This window comes from Gobio gobio, assembly GCF_949357685.1.
Source record: "Gobio gobio genome assembly, chromosome: 10".
In the NCBI taxonomy this organism is placed as follows: domain Eukaryota; kingdom Metazoa; phylum Chordata; class Actinopteri; order Cypriniformes; family Gobionidae; genus Gobio; species Gobio gobio.
In genome coordinates this window covers 26,449,935-26,467,537 of record NC_137116.1, presented here as the reverse complement: position 1 = coordinate 26,467,537, position 17,603 = coordinate 26,449,935, and the positions used below count along the sequence as shown (strand labels likewise).

Sequence of the window (17,603 nt, the reverse complement as noted above, 5' to 3'; positions counted from 1 at the left end):
GTAACATTTTGTAACACCACTTTATACTTAAATTGAAGCCAACAAAAACTCAAGTCTTCAATTTTTTAATGGTTTGATTTTTACCGCAAAAAAAGCAGCTACCAGTTTGAAAACATAAACATAACGTAAATCTCTTAAAATGTATTTTATGATTTGACAATAATTGTTGTAACTATGATATTTTCCGTAGAGATGCTGTTACTATTGTCATTTTTATAAGGCTATTCAAATTATTAAATTACATATGTAATATGTTTGTGTGATTCAAGCTTCATTTGTTGAAATCTCTCTCTCTGTGTGTGTTGTACTGAAAAGACCATGCGTGGGTTGACTGTGTGACGAGCGCAGGAAAGACTAGTTTAACGCATCTCTGCCTTCCAGTTGCTGTTGGATCTGTCAGGTGAGAAGCGCGCTCACGAACCTGAGCATCCGCGAGATCATCTTCAAAGCCATCAGCGCGCGTCAAGTGACCAAGCGTCGGTTACTTCGGGGAATACAAGAACGCGGAACTTTAGCGCAGGTGGTCCACGTTCACCTCCTAGATTTACGTCTTGGAAAAGTCTGTTTTATGAGAGAAAATACAAATGCCGTAAGTCTCAAACGACGTTGTTATTCAAACTCGACGGACGCCGAGGTTAAAAGAAACTAACAAGACGCGAAGATTTTACAAAGAAAGCGGAGCGCTCGAGATGTACTGAAAGCGACCCATGAAAATGGGTTGAAAAAAGAAAACGCCGATAAAGAGAGGTGTAAGTAGGGTTTTTTAACATGTGGAACCATATATGTACGTTACATTTTATTTTGAAATACATTGACACTATATATTGAAGAAGAAGAGGAGCGCGCGCCCAGCGCGTGCGAATGTTTCATAGACTTTTAATGTAGGCTACGTTATTAATCGCAAATTCCTCTTCTGCTGCTTTGTATAAAAACGCTTTACTGTCTTGAGATGTTGGACTTCACATTTATGATTCAGTTTTAGAATTTAACTTGTCTGATAATGAAGAAAGCCTTTTCTTCACTCATATTTACAGTATGTTTTCTATCTCAAGCTGCACAGATCTGGGATTTCAGGGATTAAATTTGTATCTTTTTGCTGCTGTTCCCTATTTTCCACCGTGCTACCTCAGCATGTGGGAGTTGTGTGTAGCACAGCAAATCTCAAGATGCCTGGGTTTGTGGAAACAGTAGAAATGATCTACAGATGTCATTTCTTATGACCGTAATATACATCACTTGAGTTGATGTCCTCACGTGGACTCAAATGGATCTTTTTGTTTGGAAACGCTACAAGCCAATGCTCAGAACTGTCCATGCCATACTTTTTGTTTATACCTCATTTCTGTTTACTAACTTGTTGAAGTACAATCACAGCTCGAGAGGATCCAATGATTGACCTTTGAACTCATTTGCTGAGAGCTACAGTTACAGGCCATACTTATTATTATTATTTTTTTTACAATTGAATCATTCATGGAAGGACATTAAGATGCAATCGATGCAAATAACATTGCTGCAGTAAATGTCTTTTGCTGGTGTTTTTCAGTTGTTGAGACTCAAGTTGCAGCTCATAGGATAAAAGACAGTTCTATCAAGCTTCAACCTTCAGGCTCTTTTGTTTTATCTCCCCCCCACTGAACTCATCAGGTGGGGGGGGGGAGGGGTAAGGTCCAAACTATGGAGTCCAACCCAGACAGCCCAAGTCGGGCTGTGGAGTACCTTCTGGAACTCAATAACATCATCGAGAACCAGGCCAAACTTCTAGAAACGCAACGCAAACGCATCGAGGAGCTCGAAACGCAGCTAGACCAGGTCAACCAGGAGAACCAAGACCTGCGGCAGGACCGGAAACCGGTAACCGAGATCTCGCCGCAGAACCACAACTACATCCAAAGCTCTAAGCCCAGCCAGCCATCATCACTACCAAACCACAATGCCGGAGGTGTCATTCAGAACAGCAGTAGTAATATCCCCTCATCCACGGTGCCTGGCCCAGCTCGACGGACCCACACGAGGCTGAGCCGAGGCCTGTCATGTGGGTCAGCCCCTGTTGAGAAAGAGAGAGGCCGACTGGAGCGCAATGACAGCTCTGGGACCAACAACACCTCGACTCTACGGAAACAGTAAGTGCTTCATTCCCCTTAGTTAAACCTCATGATATGAGGGTTGATCTGGGTTATTGAGTGTCTGGGCCTTTGTTGACTCTTTTTGTAGTATGAGAAGTTCAAGTTCAGTGGTGATATGAATTACAAAGCCTGGTCAACAAGGTGTGCTCTTGTGCAAGAGAAAAAACTGAAGTCTAAGACTCACAATCAAGTTACTAATAAATTGAGTTTAGACTCTTAACTGTTCACAGTCACACCAAGAACGATAACTTTAAAGTTAATTATAACGATTACTATAGTGTCTACGCCAGCCAAACAATATCGCTCTGTTTATTCTGAGCGCGCTGCAGGTTTGTCGCCGGCCGCATTAAAAGCTTGAGCTCTTGAAAGTAGGATGGATCCTGATTGGCTGTCAATGTTTTTATCGTTCATCAGCTGGAAAAAAAATCGTTCTGAAAGTGATTTCAACGATATCGTTTCTCTGTGGCGTTATCATTAAAGTTGGGGTGTGGGCTCTGCTATTCTTTTATAGAACGATTTTTAGAACTATATATTTATCGTTAGTTATCGTCTTTTGTGTGAACAGGCCTTTAGACATGAACAATTCATTTAAACTTGACTTGGACTACTACAAGGAGAAATATTATATTATATTATATTATATTATATTATATTATATTATATTATATTATATTATATTATATTATATTATAATTAGTGCTGTCAAATCAATTAATCGCGATTAATAACATCCAAAATAAAAGTTTGTTTACACAATATATGTGTGTGTACTGTGTATAATTATTATGTATATATAAATACACACTCATTCATGTATATATATTTAAGAAATATTTGCATGTATATACTTATATATATATATATATATATATATATATATATATATATATATATATATATATGTTGTTGTTGTTTTTTTTTTTTTTTAAATATATACATGCTTGTGTGAGTGTGTATATATATATATATATATATATATATATATATATATATATATATATATATATATATATATATATATATATATATATATATATATATATATATATATATATATATATGTAATTATACAGTACACATATATTATGTAAACACAAACTTTTATTTTGGTTGTGATTAATCACGCTTAATCGATTTGACAGCACTAATTATATATTTATTATATTATATTATATTAATTATATTATATTATATTATATTATATTATATTATATTATATTATATTAATTATATTATATTAATTATATTGGTAATGCATCATATGTTGGGATGTGGCTTAGTGTGAGCAAAAACAAGTCCTGGCTACCACAGTAACCCATTTATTTACTATGAAAAAAATATAAATTTTATTAACTGAAAGAAAAATATGGTTAAATATTGTTCAGTGTTATTTTTAATCTTGTTTGGATAATTAATAATCATAATTATTATTGCAGATTAAATATTGTTTATGTTTTTGATTTATGTGATTATATACTTTCTTTTGAACTAATGCGACCTAATGAATGAGAAGAAAAAAAATTAATAAAAAAAATATTGTACTAATTGTCCTGCATTGTTGACAGGATTTATAAACCTGAAACAGAAAAATATTAGACTTGATCTTGAAAGACTTGAGATTCTATGGCAGAGACGTGAACATGTTGAGAACATGATTCTTCCGTTTTTGTTTGGTTCTGGATTTATTTCTCTATTATGGATGCATTCCGAATAGGGCATTGTAAAACACTTCATACAGATGTGAGGTCTACATTTTTGTGTGAATGGATATGCTCTGTGTATGTTGTGTGTTTGACAAAAGCACAGTCCGTGTTAACTTTGGGGTTGAAACATTTTTAGGGTTCTCTGGAATTGAAATGAAACACCCACGTCTCGCATAAGTGTTTTGTTTGCTTACTTTCCTCAGGCTTTATGCTTCCTTGTTTTTCCATTTTTAAATCGGCAAACACATGGAGTTTGTTGTTGGTGGGGGAAAGGTTAAGTATTCTGCAGATGTTTTTTTTCTGCATCCTTGGGTGATCCAGGCATCAACAAAAGCAGCAGCTACAGAGCGTCAGTCTCAGCGTGTGTCTTTCTCTCTGCCTCATTGAGCTCAACCCTCTACCCGGCTCATATAATTATGTTTGCTCGCTCATCGCCAGCAGCTGCACAACCCCTGTATTCTGTACTCAAGTATCTTGAGAGCTCTTAGATCGGTTCATCTTCTGCCTCGTTCATCCTCACTTGTCTGAAATTATTGACTAGAACAATCCATCACTCTCCTTTCACAATGTTGAATCATCGTGTTCAGAACAAGCCAAAATAAAACTAAAATAAACCAGGCTGATTGGGGGAAACACAGGTTTAGTGTTTCTCAGAACAATTCAGTGAAGCTCAGATTTGGTCCGATAATTCTCATCCACTGCCGCCTCTAATTGGAAGCTTTTCTTCTGGGTTGCAGATGTATGTATGTGTTGAAAGTAAGCAAGAATTTCTCATTGAACTCACTGTATACATCTACATTTTTTTGACATATCAAGGCTACGTGACATAAGATGAAATACTCAGTAGGACTGACAGTAGGAAAAATATGAAAGATGTCTGACAGTCCAACTTTTTTTATTTGTGTCAAAATTATTCACTAATTAATTTGATTCATCACTAAAAATCATTCCCAGAAGTCCCTGTGTGACTTTTCTCTTTTCTTTTGTATAGAAAAAAACAAATGTTTATCACTGATGTTTCGTAATTACATCACATTTTATGTTGCTTTTGGCTCCAACATGTAGTCCACCCCACTGAATATTGAAGTCATTCTTTATAAATTGACCATACTCTTGCAAATGATTAAACTGAATCATTAAAAATGAAAAAGAAAAATGAATTTGCAAATCAGACAATATGGGCCCTATTTTAAAGATCTGAGTGCATGGTCTAAAGCTCATGGCGCAGGTGCACTTAGGGCATGTCCGAATCCACTTTTGCTAGTTTAACGACGGAAAAAACGGTCAACGTGCCAGGCGCATGGTCTAAAAGTGTTGTACCGTCTCTTAATGAGTCATGGGTGTGTTTTGGGGGTAACATGCATTAAACCAATCAGAGTCTCATCTCCCATTCCCTTTAAAAGCCAGTTGCGCTTGCACCATGGCGGATTCGCTATTTACATTTGCAAGCGGAAAGACTGAACACTTCTCCAGAGAGGAATCCTTTTATTTTTAATATTTAAAAGTATTTGTGTACTGCTGCGCATTCTTGTGTGTAATAAGCAGAGTACGCACGTTGTGCACCCGCCTATAGTCGCATATTACTAATGTGCCCTTTAAATAACACAAAAAAATACTTCCCTATTGACTTTAGACCAGGTTTTTGTTGGTCAATGACGCAGTCGTTTTCCGTGGCCTCAAAATAGCAACACGCCAACAATGCACCTGAACACACCTCGTTTTCAGACCAGCACGCCAATGGGCAAACAGATGGACACCAGTGCATTTGCTATTAAACAACGTGGCGTTGGACGTGAAAATGATAACTGCGTCGGGCTGAAACTAGCGAAACACACTTGCATCGTGCCTGGCGCCGCATTGCACCGGGTGTATGATAGGGCCCTAAAAGTAGGGCCCAGCGTAAACCCTCTTTTGGTGTTAAAAACTACTGTCAGGATTTACTAAAGACTCACAGTGAAAAATTAGCGCTAAAAGGCGTGGACAGGGTTATTTTTGCGGCTGACCTTATTGCATATGTATTTGGAGTTTCCCTTTCAGACACAACATTTATACGAGGAGAGTATTTAAATGAAACATGCATGGTGATTTACTAAGGTTTGCGCTGGTGTTTGCGCCATTATTAACCGCCCATTATTTAGCTTTGGTCATTATGGAAATGATCCGGCAGCGTCTGTGTTCTTTAATTTGTGCATCATTAGTAGATCACGTGCAGACCTTTCCACTCCCATCTGTGTTTTTTTGGAATTGCGCTCACACTAATTTGCCCGGTTTAGGAAATCTGGCCATTAATGTTCTAAATGCAATTAGCACAATCGTTTGCTTGATTTCTAAACTACACTTTCCACCTTTTTCACGTGTTGGCTATTTATTCTTACTTTATGAAAACCAAGGATTCGTTAGCAGTCCACTGTGGAGGATTCATTTGGTTGGTATTACAGGCAAATGGTATTCATTGATTGACTGCCTTTCTCTCTCTCTCTCTCTCTCTCTCTCTCTCTCTCTCTCTCTGCATCCTCCTCCTCTTCTTCGCCTCCCTCCCATGGGGCTGTTAGTCATTAGTAAGGAACACATATTAGTTATTTATGTGGGTGTAAGACTGTGCTGATTGGCTGGGCAGTTTGTTCCAGTACTACAGAGATCATAGCGGAGGCAGCAAATGAAACGCTTCCATTTTTGTCTACATTTATTTGAGATCCTCTAATTAGCTCCTTCACTATGATTTTAATTTGCTTGTGCTCCAGCGTTTAGCACAATGACCTCAGATGTATGACCTCATGGGCACTTTTAAACCTGTTAACGGCTGTGCAGACTACAGCTTTCCACAATTTTGGGATGCTATACTGCACAATACTGTAAAATCAGATACAGATAAATGTGTAATGTGGCATTTTCACCTAGATTTCAGCAGGCTGTTTAGAGAGTGTCACAAGAGCAATTTAAGGGTTGATAGGAAGCGCTGTTATTTTTGTTATTATTTATATGCTATTATAGTATTTATTAATATTTCAAGTTCTAGCTTTTATTTTTTACATTTTTACGTTGATTTTTATTTTTTGTTTATTTACATAAATTACCAAAAATACTTTTTAATAGTTTTAGTTTTAGTAAACACTCTTATAGGAAGCCTGTCTTGATTCTCTGGGGAAATATGAACTCTTTGAACCCCACAGCAGTATTTCATTTTCACAAAATGTTCATGGCCCCCAGATTATTTTGTTGTTTTTGTTGTATGAATATCTGAACATGCAATATAACAAAAGAAAGAACTGACCTTCTGCGTAAAAAAAAAAAAAAAAATAGCTTAATGCAGTCTTTTTTATCAACACTTGAATGTGGTAAGTTTCACAAAAAAGCAACATTTTGAGCAAAAACCTGAGAAAATCGCATTTTTGTCAGACTACATCCAGATGTACGGTGGCCCAGTAGTGCACAACACAACGAAATTTAAAAAGCATACATAAGTTCACAACACAACAAAATAAATCCACAACACAACGAAATCAAGCCACAACACAACGAAAAAGCCGCAACACAAAATAAATAAAGCCACAACACAACGGAATGAAGCCACAACACAACGAAATAAAGCCACAACACAACAAAATCAAGCCACAACACAACGGAAATGCTCCCGACCACTAGGGGACTCTCGGAATGTGGTAAAGTTAGTTGTCCTTGCATTGTTCTATAGATTCGCCAGTCTTACAAATATTTAAACACTACGATCAGTTTTAAGTGTGCAGTTGTATATCGACATGACATTTCAAATTCCAATGTTGTGTTGTGCATTAATAGGTCTGTTTTACCAATTCAATCAAGCTGTGGAATTTTAACATGTTAAAAGTAATTTGAATTCATACAAATTATACATTTCAACCACTTGGTGGAATTGGCAGACGCTCCCTTAGCACCGTGGTATCGGGTCAAAGCATTCTCGAGCATAAATATGCAGCTATAATGCATGTAAGTGATTTTGAATTAATATTTATTGTCGATAAACAATGGTTAGCCTACTGTTAAAACTAATTGTGGTATTGATATCTTTGTAAGATTGCCGATTCTATAGAACAGTGGCAACTTTACCACGCTCCGAGTGCCCCCGAGTGGTTGGGAGCATTTCAGTTGTCTTGTGGCTTGATTTCGTTGTGTTGTGGCTTTTTCGTTGTGTTGTGGCTTGTTTTCTTGTGGCATGTTTGCTTTTTATATTTCGTTGTGTTGTGCACTACTGGGCCACCGTAAGATGGGATTCTTGCACTGTAACTGATACAGAAACACTGACGCCATCGTTACTGTGTATCAAGCGATAAAGAAGCCTCTGGAGCAGAAATTCAGATATGGTAATAGCGTTTCATTTCCGACACGTGCTGCAAGCTGTAGACCAATCACAACAGGCTGAGCTGTCTGACCAATCAGAGCAGTAGGCTTGCGGAACAGAGATGTTTGGAAAGACTGAATCTTCGAACAAACCATTTAACCATTCTCAGACTCTTTGAGAAATGACGTAATGAGGTATTTTTGAGGAAAATATTGCATGAGTCAAATGGACCACTTTATTATTGATTATTTTATATTGTTTGCTTTTGCATCCTTTGTGAAGCTTAAATGCTCCAGTTCATTATAGTTATATAGAAACAAATGACCAGTACCTTTCTTTCTTTCTTTCTTTCTTTCTTTCTTTCTTTCTTTCTTTCTTTCTTTCTTTCTTTCTTTCTTTCTTTCTTTCTTTCTTTCTTTCTTTCTTTTTAAAGTTCCTAACTTTGTTTCAAAGGTCTCTTACAACAATTTTACATGCATCCAATGTAAAAAAAGGTTTTCATTCACTTTCATTCACTTTTTAATTTTCCTTCACTTTCATCCTCGGTTTTCATTCACTTTCATTATATTGAACTTTTTTTATATACAGAAGAAAGTCATTCAGGTTTTAAGGGTGAGTAAATGATGACGGTGAGATATTCTGTCCCTTAAATGCATTTAACCTTAACTCCAGTTTATTGAGTTATTTTTAAGAGCACTTTTTTGCCATTAAGGAGTCTTCATTTTGTATTTTTTTTTGGCCAAAGCACGAAGCATATTATCCCTGACATCATTCTGCTTTCTGAGTCTCGTCTCATCCCCTTTTCACACTCATCTCTCACAATCCCAGCATCCTCTTTTCACTGCTTCAGGTCAGAGGTCATTCTTTATTCATATCTTCTCTCCGCTTTTCCTCCCTCCGTGCTCTTTTATCGCTCTCTCTCTCTCTTTCTTTGACTCAATTTATCCATTTATGAGTTTCATCCCCTTTGCTTTTTTAAACTCTCTCTCCTGATGTTTTTAGGTGTCCCTCTCTCTTTTCATGTGTTCCGCCCTCTCCACCCTCTCTGTGGCCAACAGATGGAGAATCAGTGTGTGTGTTCCACCACTTCTCTTTTAGAGTCCAACATGCTGAGAGAAGGTCTTTCTCTCTCTCTCCCTCTCTCTGCTGATCTCTCTTTCCTCCTACATCTCCTCCATTTTAGCTCATCTCCATATGCGGTATAGTCTTAGTGTAAATCCTGTATTTGATCATATCTCCATCTTTTCATTGGCATCTCCCTATATATCTGTCTGTTGATTATATGGCATTGGGTCAGGGTTATCCAGCGGGTGTTAATTATTGACCCATGTTGGGCTTTTAGAGTGCTTCTGATGGCTCAGACTGTGTGCCAGCAGTCTGAACTCTGCTGTTTATGCCCTTTGGAATAGCCTTGAGCTTTTGCAGTTCGACAACATGAAAATAAATTTGACCCTGTTTATTTAATAAATATTTATACTCTTATTGTAGATGATGATTCCTCAACTTTGTTTTCATAATTATTTATTAACTGTCTCAACCTTTGAAATGGCATTTCTTATGACATAACTATGGTGAGAAAGGAAATGGTATTGTGAGCTTATGGCATTGCTAGGAATTGGACGCAATGGTTGACTAGTCTTTAAATTCATCGCCTTTAAAACATTACAGCCACATACATTCAGAATACATTTTCACTTGACTGTCCATGTTCAGTACTAGATCCATGCTCCGTGAATATGACTTGCATCCATGTGTCATGTTAGACATAAAGGCCTGGTTTCACAGAGAGGGCTTAGACTAAGCCAGGATTAGGCCTTAGTTCAATTAGGCATTTAAGTAGCCTAGCTTTTATAAATGTGCCATAGAAGAAACATTGCTGGTGTGCATCTTGAGATAAAACAATGGCACTGACATATTTAAAGATGCCAGTGCAAGTTGCTTTCCGTTAAAACAGATCAAACATGCATTTTAGCCTGGAACTAGACTTTAGTTTTCATGAAGTACCTTCAGAGATTTTAAGTTATTAATTAAAATAATTTAATGGCACTTGTTCACAGTTATCTAATGTTGATAATTGTAGTAATAATAATAATTATTATTATTATTTATTATTATTACTATTATTAGTTGTAGTAGTAATAGCAGGGGCGATTCTAGGATTTTCATTTTAGGGGGGCTCAGCCCCCAATTAGGGTATGAAAAAAAAATGGTAACACTTTAGGGTCCAATTCTTTCAGCAGCTTCTGTGAACGCCTTCTCTGATTTAGTTGGTTTTCTCAAATATTTTGACATTGATGAGCGGTGACAGACCAATGAGGCTCAGATGAACGAACACACCTTGTCCTCTGCTTCTGACGTGCGTTCTGCTCAGCGTCGCTGTGGATTGAAGAACGCGCTGAATGCAGACTAAAAGACGGGACGAAGCCTCCCGCTAGTTTCAAATGTTTTAAAGGGGACTGAAGCGTGATCACGAATTAGTGTACAGAATACGGAGACTGAATACGGATCATACATTTTTTAGGGGAAAGCCCCCCTAAAAAGGGCCTAGTGACACCTATGAGTAATATAATGTAATAAAAATATAATGTACTGTAGACTTTGATTTGATATTCACACAAAACGATATTGTGATTATCATACAGCCTCATTTATTTTAATACTACATTCAATATGATTAATTTGTTTTTCATCAACTCACGAACCACCTGTAGTTCTCTCAAGAATCTCCATTTGGGAAACCCTGCCAAATCTGATTTCTGAGATTTTTCCCCTCAGAATGCTCCTGTGTCAGTGTCCAGGAATTTGTTTCATTATTGTATGAAATGCACAGGTTTTTTTCTTTCGGAATTGAGGTTGTCAAACTAGGTCTATTGGTGTGTCATGATTTCTTTTCATTTTCTTTGTATTTGGGGCTTCCCTCTCCTCATTTGCCTTTCATTCAGGTGTCTGGATGGTTGGATACATTCTACACAAAGTTACTGTAGGTCCCACTTTATGTTACGCTAGGTCTTTAACTACTATGTGCTTATTTAAAAAAGTTTATTAATTAAAATGGTAGCGCTATGGTAACATTTTATTTTACAGTGGCGTTACATGTTATATGTCATTACTATAGTAATAACTATAAATTATGCATATTTACATGCAACTAACCCTAAACCAAACCCTAATCCATGTAGTTACTTAATATTACTCAGTACCTAAATGTGTAATTACAGTGTAACAAAGTCACCTTAAAATAAAGTGTAACCCACTTTATTTTACAGTCCTGTTCCTCGTGTACTTAGTATAGTAATTGCAATAACTGGGTAATAACTAGGTACTAACCCCGAACCTACACCTAAACCTAACCATAATCCTTGTAGTTACCTCATATTATTATATATTTCTTAGGTTAGTACACTGTAAGTACACCTAAGTGCACATACTGTAAAATAAAGTGCAGCTTTATAATTATTAAAAAATAATTATTAAGAATGAAAGGTTTAAGGTTGGGTTAAGGGGAAGAGTTAGACACATGGCCAACAGTGTTATTATATGTAATTACAGAAATTAATTACAGATTAAATGAAGTACAATGTAAAAATGTGTACACAGTTCATGCATTGTATCAAATTATTCATTTAAATGTTAGTTCATATTAGTTAAAGACATTTAATATAAAGTGGGCCCCAATGTTAAACCATGTGACTCACATTAGGGCTTCTGCTGTGCGTTGCTTTGACCTCCACCTGAAAAATTGTACAGAATAGCAAAGAGCGACAACAAACAAAAAGTGATAAGTATTCAAAATAGTATAAAATAATACAGTAAATAGAATAAAATAATAATCTATCTAATCAAATTTATGTGCAGAGTTGGACCTGCAAACCTAGACATTGCATACATAATGGAAATCATGCCTTAATCATTGGCTGCGCTTGAAAAGGTCAGTGGAAAACAGGGCCAGGGTCATGTTGAAATTGTTTGAACTTTACGTGCTATGTTACAACACACGTTACAGTGTGTGGCGCTCTGGCTGATGCTTCATTTCATGTTCAGTGAATGTTGACGTGAGTCAAGCGAAACAGCATTTGCACAACTCAAATTTGCTATTGCAAACAGAACATCAGAGCTTCTAGTTGCAGCAAATACTGAATTATTTATGAGTTGATTTATTAACATCATAATTTAGTGTTATTTAATGAATTTGTTTAAATGTTGCATCTGAGCCACATGATCACACATTAAGAGGAGCATGTTCACGTAATTATGCCTATCACGGTGCTGCAGGTGTATAAATAGCTGATTATCTCACATCTACTGCCAGTTCTTAATGCCAACTTCCTATTCAATCCAACCTCCCGGTGCCTTGCTCAGTATTCAACAACAAACCACCTTGATGAACGACAGTGTGAACTACTCCAGTTTGCAGAGCTAAGCAAATCATAACAGTACTTATTTACAAAAGGGTTACACTTGATTTTAAGGTATCCTTGTTACAGTGCAGTTATACATTTAAGTACTGAGTAATATTAATTAACAACATGTACTTACAATACGGATAGGCTTATAATTATGCATAATTTACTGTTTTTACTAGTATGTACATGTAACAAGGGCACTGTAAAATAGTGTATCCACAGAGTAATATTTTAGTTCCCTTGTAAAAAAAAAAAAAAAGAATGTGCTTATTTGTATTGAATGTGCACTTAGTGTACTTAGTATACATCTTATATAATTATTATTGTTTTAATTTTTTTTTTAAATTAACTATATTGCAACTTCATCATTCCAAATGTGCATTTACAAATATATTTAAATACGCTTCAATATAAATTACATTCAATTATTTTTTAATTTACCATAAATGCTACATTCGGTCAGTATATTCGCCAGTAGAACACTTTAACCATATTTCAAAGACAATACAAGTAATTTTGTATTACTTATCCTACTTACGTGTGTCTTAAATATCCTACTTACGTAAAGTTCAAATAATTACATTTAATAGAAATTTAAACTATAACACATTTTCATTTAATTGTAAACAACATGCAATTACATATCCAAAATCACTACATTCAGTTCCACTGCAGGGTCAGATGGTGGAAAAACTACATTAAATGACTAAAAAACAATTTTTTGGTGCTAGAGAGACTAAGGGCCATTTGTGAATATCTGAGAATTATGGAGCATTTCTGTTTGACATTTTAAATGCACTTAGTATTTACTCTCAGGAAGGGTTTGGCACCACAGGTAACTCATCACAGCTGGATGTGGATATTTAGTGTAACTACATTTAAGCTCACATTATTTCACTTAATGCCACATGAACACTAGCGTGAGCAATTATCACTTTTTTTCCACTTGCACATGTACTATTAATGGCAACCAATTTTCCACTGTCACATGTATTGTACTATGCAATTCAGCTTGATTCTACATGTGGGTAGTTATAATGTGTCCATGGACTTTTAAATGCATTTATCTTTCACAATTTCTTTTCAGCAACTTTTTTCTTCACTGGCTCATTTAAATGGTCCTACGGTGTCACAAATGAATTTCACAAATACGTCAGGTGTCCTCTCAATACGAGTTCCTAAAAGATGCATGCTAATTATAAGAAAATAGCAAAATGTTGTTTAAAATAGTATGTCTCACACCGTGTCTTCTCAACTTCTCAAAAGTCTGTCAAGTCAGCTTGTTCAGTAAATGGAAAGAATGAGTGAAGGAAGTAAAAGTGTTTGACTCACCTGTTTGTCAGACAGCCTGTCAGGGAGTCCGACACACGCAGTATGAGAGTGTTTAATTAGTGTGACCTGAGTGTAATTGCAATGAGCCAGGGGTGTTAATTACTGCTGTGATCTTTACTTATGTATAACTCTTCCGTGCTCAAAATAAAATTCAGCTAAACGTTTATTTATTTTGACCTATCAGGGGTGGACAAACAAGACTTTAGACTTCTGTTTTATCTACCAAACTATTATCCTGAACGATTCATATTTATGCATTTAGGAGATCCTTTTATCCAAAATGACTTTAAATTCATGCATACAAGCAATTCATCCTAAGAAGGCAGTAACAAGAGAAGTTCCATGCTTGAAAATATCAACTCAAATGAAACAAATTAGTTCAATCAAATTAACTTTTATGAGTATTTAGAACTTTCTTTTTCTTTTGAGTTCACAAAACCGACACATTTAAGTGATCTGAATTTGAGTTTTATGAACTTGTTTCTTTTAATTTAGACTTAAAGGGTTAGTTCACCCAAAACTGAAAATTCTGTCATTAATTACTTAACCTCATGTCGTTCGACACCCGTCAGACCTCCGTTCATCTTCGGAACAGAAATTAAGATATTTTAGTTGAAATCTGATGCCTCTGAAAGTCCTCCATTGGCTCAATGGTACTTTACACTCTCAAGACCCTTAAAAGGTACTAAAGACGTCGTTACAAAGTCCATCTCACTACAGTGGTTCTAAAATAACTTTATGAATCGGCGACAATAGTTTTTGTGCGCAAAAACCCCCCTAAATAACGACTTACATAGTGATGACGATTTCAAAACAAAGCATCATGAAGCTTCGAAGCGTGATGAATCACTGAGCCGAATGATGATTCGGATCGCGTGTCAAACCGCCAAACTGCTGAAATTTGGCGATTCAAACCGCTGAATCGACTCAGTGATTCATAACGCTTCGAAGCTTCATGATGCTTTGTTTTGAAATCGTCATCACTATGTAAGTCGTTATTTAGTGTTTTTTTGCGCACAAAAACTATTGTCGCCGATTCATAAAGTTATTTTAGAACCACTGTAGTGAGATGGACTTTGTAACGACGTCTTTAGTACCTTTTAAGGGTCTTGAGAGTGTAGAGTACCATTGAGCCAATGGATTTGCCAATGGAGCCAATGGATTTCAACTAAAATATCTTAATTTCTGTTCCGAAGATGAACGGAGGTCTGACGGGTGTCGAACGACATGAGGGTAAGTAATTAATGACAGAATTTTCATTTTTGGGTGAACTAACCCTTTAAATTTAACTGAAACTGCGCTGGGATTGCAAAATCACTCAAAAGAGATTAAATTTTCAAAGTTTATTGTTATATAATGTTTTGTTGTGCAAGAGGAATGTTAAGGTGGAGATTTAGTAGTGTTTAATGTTTTGCTATGTTGGTTTAGAAGAGTTTCTGTTATGTTGGGGGGGGCATCATGGTGACAAGTGGAGCATGAGCTTATAGTTTGAGAATGGATATACACTATGTCAAATGTTCTATATTGCTGTTATTCAGCAAGTGCTGTGCTATGCTAATGTTATCAAAGCATGGTGTTACCAATTAGCAAGGTAGCATCTATTGAATTTATTGCGCTAGTTAAAGCTAGCCAAGTTTTCACTACTGAAAATATTTAAGTTGATAATTGTGTATGAGTAAAAAATAAAAATCTGCAAATTATGCTTATTTTAAACTTGCAGTTTCTTACCTTAAAAAAATGTGATGTAACCGATTGCCTCAATTTGTTTTGAGTTTTGCCAACTTATTCGGGTCTAGTGTTACAGTGTTGTGGGTTGTTGCCAGAGTGTTGTTATGTGGTTAATAATGTGTTATAGTGTTTACTAGTGTGTTGCTAGGGCATTCTAAATGGTTACTAGGTGGTTGCTAAGGTGTTATGGGTTGCTCAAGTCCCTCCTTCAATGTAAATGTGGGATATTTTGCTGCTTTTATTATTTGCCAGGAAAAATAAAAAGTCTGATCTATTAGAAACATTATAACATGCATCGCAAATGGCACAGTGCCGATGTTGTAGTACAAACAGTGTGGGAGGATAAATACACAAGATTAATACTTAAGGTTAATGAGTATTACAGGTGCAAATCAGGTACCGGTATAAACGTGCCCTCATAATCTGTGCTGAAGGCATTGCTCTATTGTCATTTTCCAACTCTTAGTGAATAGAAGGAAGCATAATTATCCAACACTGTTTTCATTTCATACATTTGCATAATTTTCATTTTGGCATTACTGTTCCCTAATGCTGTGCTCACAGCAGGTCAGTTATGCAATATCTTTACATGGAGCTAACGATCACCAACAGAAACTCTTACAATCCACCAGGGAGGACAAGTTGACAGGATTTGCTCTTTAGGCTTGAATCTGGCTCCAATTGTGCTATTTTTATGATAGTTTTTTTTCTCTCTATCTGTCTGTGTCGCTCTCACACATATACACAAACACACACCAGTCTTTTCCCATCTTGGCTTATTGAATGTACATGTGAAATTTAATAATCAAATATGTATTATCAGATAGGAATAGGCTTCGTTTTATTGCAGCATTAAATAATAGCTCTGTATCTTTTTCTTCCATCTCTTGCCATATGTGTGTGTGTTGAAGTGATGACTCAGAGTAGAAAATAAAATCACGTTTTCTGTTTTACCCCACTGTTCTCCTTCCTTTATCTCTCCTCCATCGATGCCTCATTTTCCTCTCGCTATACTTCAGTTCAGTGTATATAAATAGATTTCTATGTGGTGTCTGGGTGGTTGCTCGATGGTTTTTAGAGTAAAAGTTGCCTATCCTCTTACATTCCCTAAAATGGCTTTTACCAACCATTATTGTAAGCATCCAGGGGTTTTTTTGTGTGCTTGTGTTTTTTATTTTAAATTTTTTTTACATCTCTCCTCAATAAACCACTCAGTTTTTAGGTGTCATTCATGTCACAAGTGCAAACAGTGTGAGATGAGTGCATTCAGAGCTACTGCATGGCTTTAGTGTGGCACTGAGGGACACAATACAACACTCTTAAAAATAAAGCTTCCGAAAGCATTTTTTTCTTAGTGAAGAACATTTTAAAATCGAAATAATCTTCTTTCCACTTTAAAGAAACTTTTGTGGAATGGAAAAAATGAGATTCAATGAATGTTAAATGTTGTTCATGGAACCATATTATGCAAATAAAGAACCTTTATTTTTAAGAGTGAAAGATGTGTATATGCTTGGTGTGTATGTGCCATAAATGAGAAAAGTTAAAGATCAGGTTTAGTATGTGAGCAGCATACTGAATTAACTTCTTGAGAGCAGTTTTAATATAAACTGGTGCTGTGGCAGTGAGGCAGCTCTTGGTTGTGTTGTGTGATGTCTAGACTTCGGGTCCGAACCTATTGGTAATAATACTCTTTAATAGGGAACACATTAAGACAGGGGGACTTTTTGTTCCTACTGTATTTCCCTGCTGTGAGGAACAGAAGTACAGCATGTACTTAGCTGTCAATCAAGATTGTTCAAGATTTTTTGTCATAAATATCAGATAATTCTGCATATTACAGGTTGAGGGCCCTATTTTAACGATCTGAGCGCGTGGTCTGAAGTGTCCGAGTCCGCTTTTGCCAGTTTAATGACGGAAAAAAAACGGTCTGCGCACAAGGCATCTCATCTCCCATTCCCTTTAAAAGCCAGTTGCACTTGCACCATGGCACATT

The 17,603-nt window shown here is 36.2% G+C and overlaps 1 protein-coding gene across 1 annotated transcript in view; it reads left to right on the top strand.

The window, feature by feature from the left end:
- Positions 1–379: 379 nt before the first annotated feature.
- LOC307132886 (uncharacterized protein) overlaps positions 380–17,603 on the top strand; it is a 61,023-nt gene continuing 43,799 nt past the window's right edge. Inside the window, exon 1 of the mRNA XM_079827480.1 lies at positions 380–2,123. Coding sequence (XP_079683606.1) covers positions 1,678–2,123 — 446 coding nt within the window. The 5' untranslated portion in view covers positions 380–1,677. The remainder of the gene's footprint in view (positions 2,124–17,603) is intronic.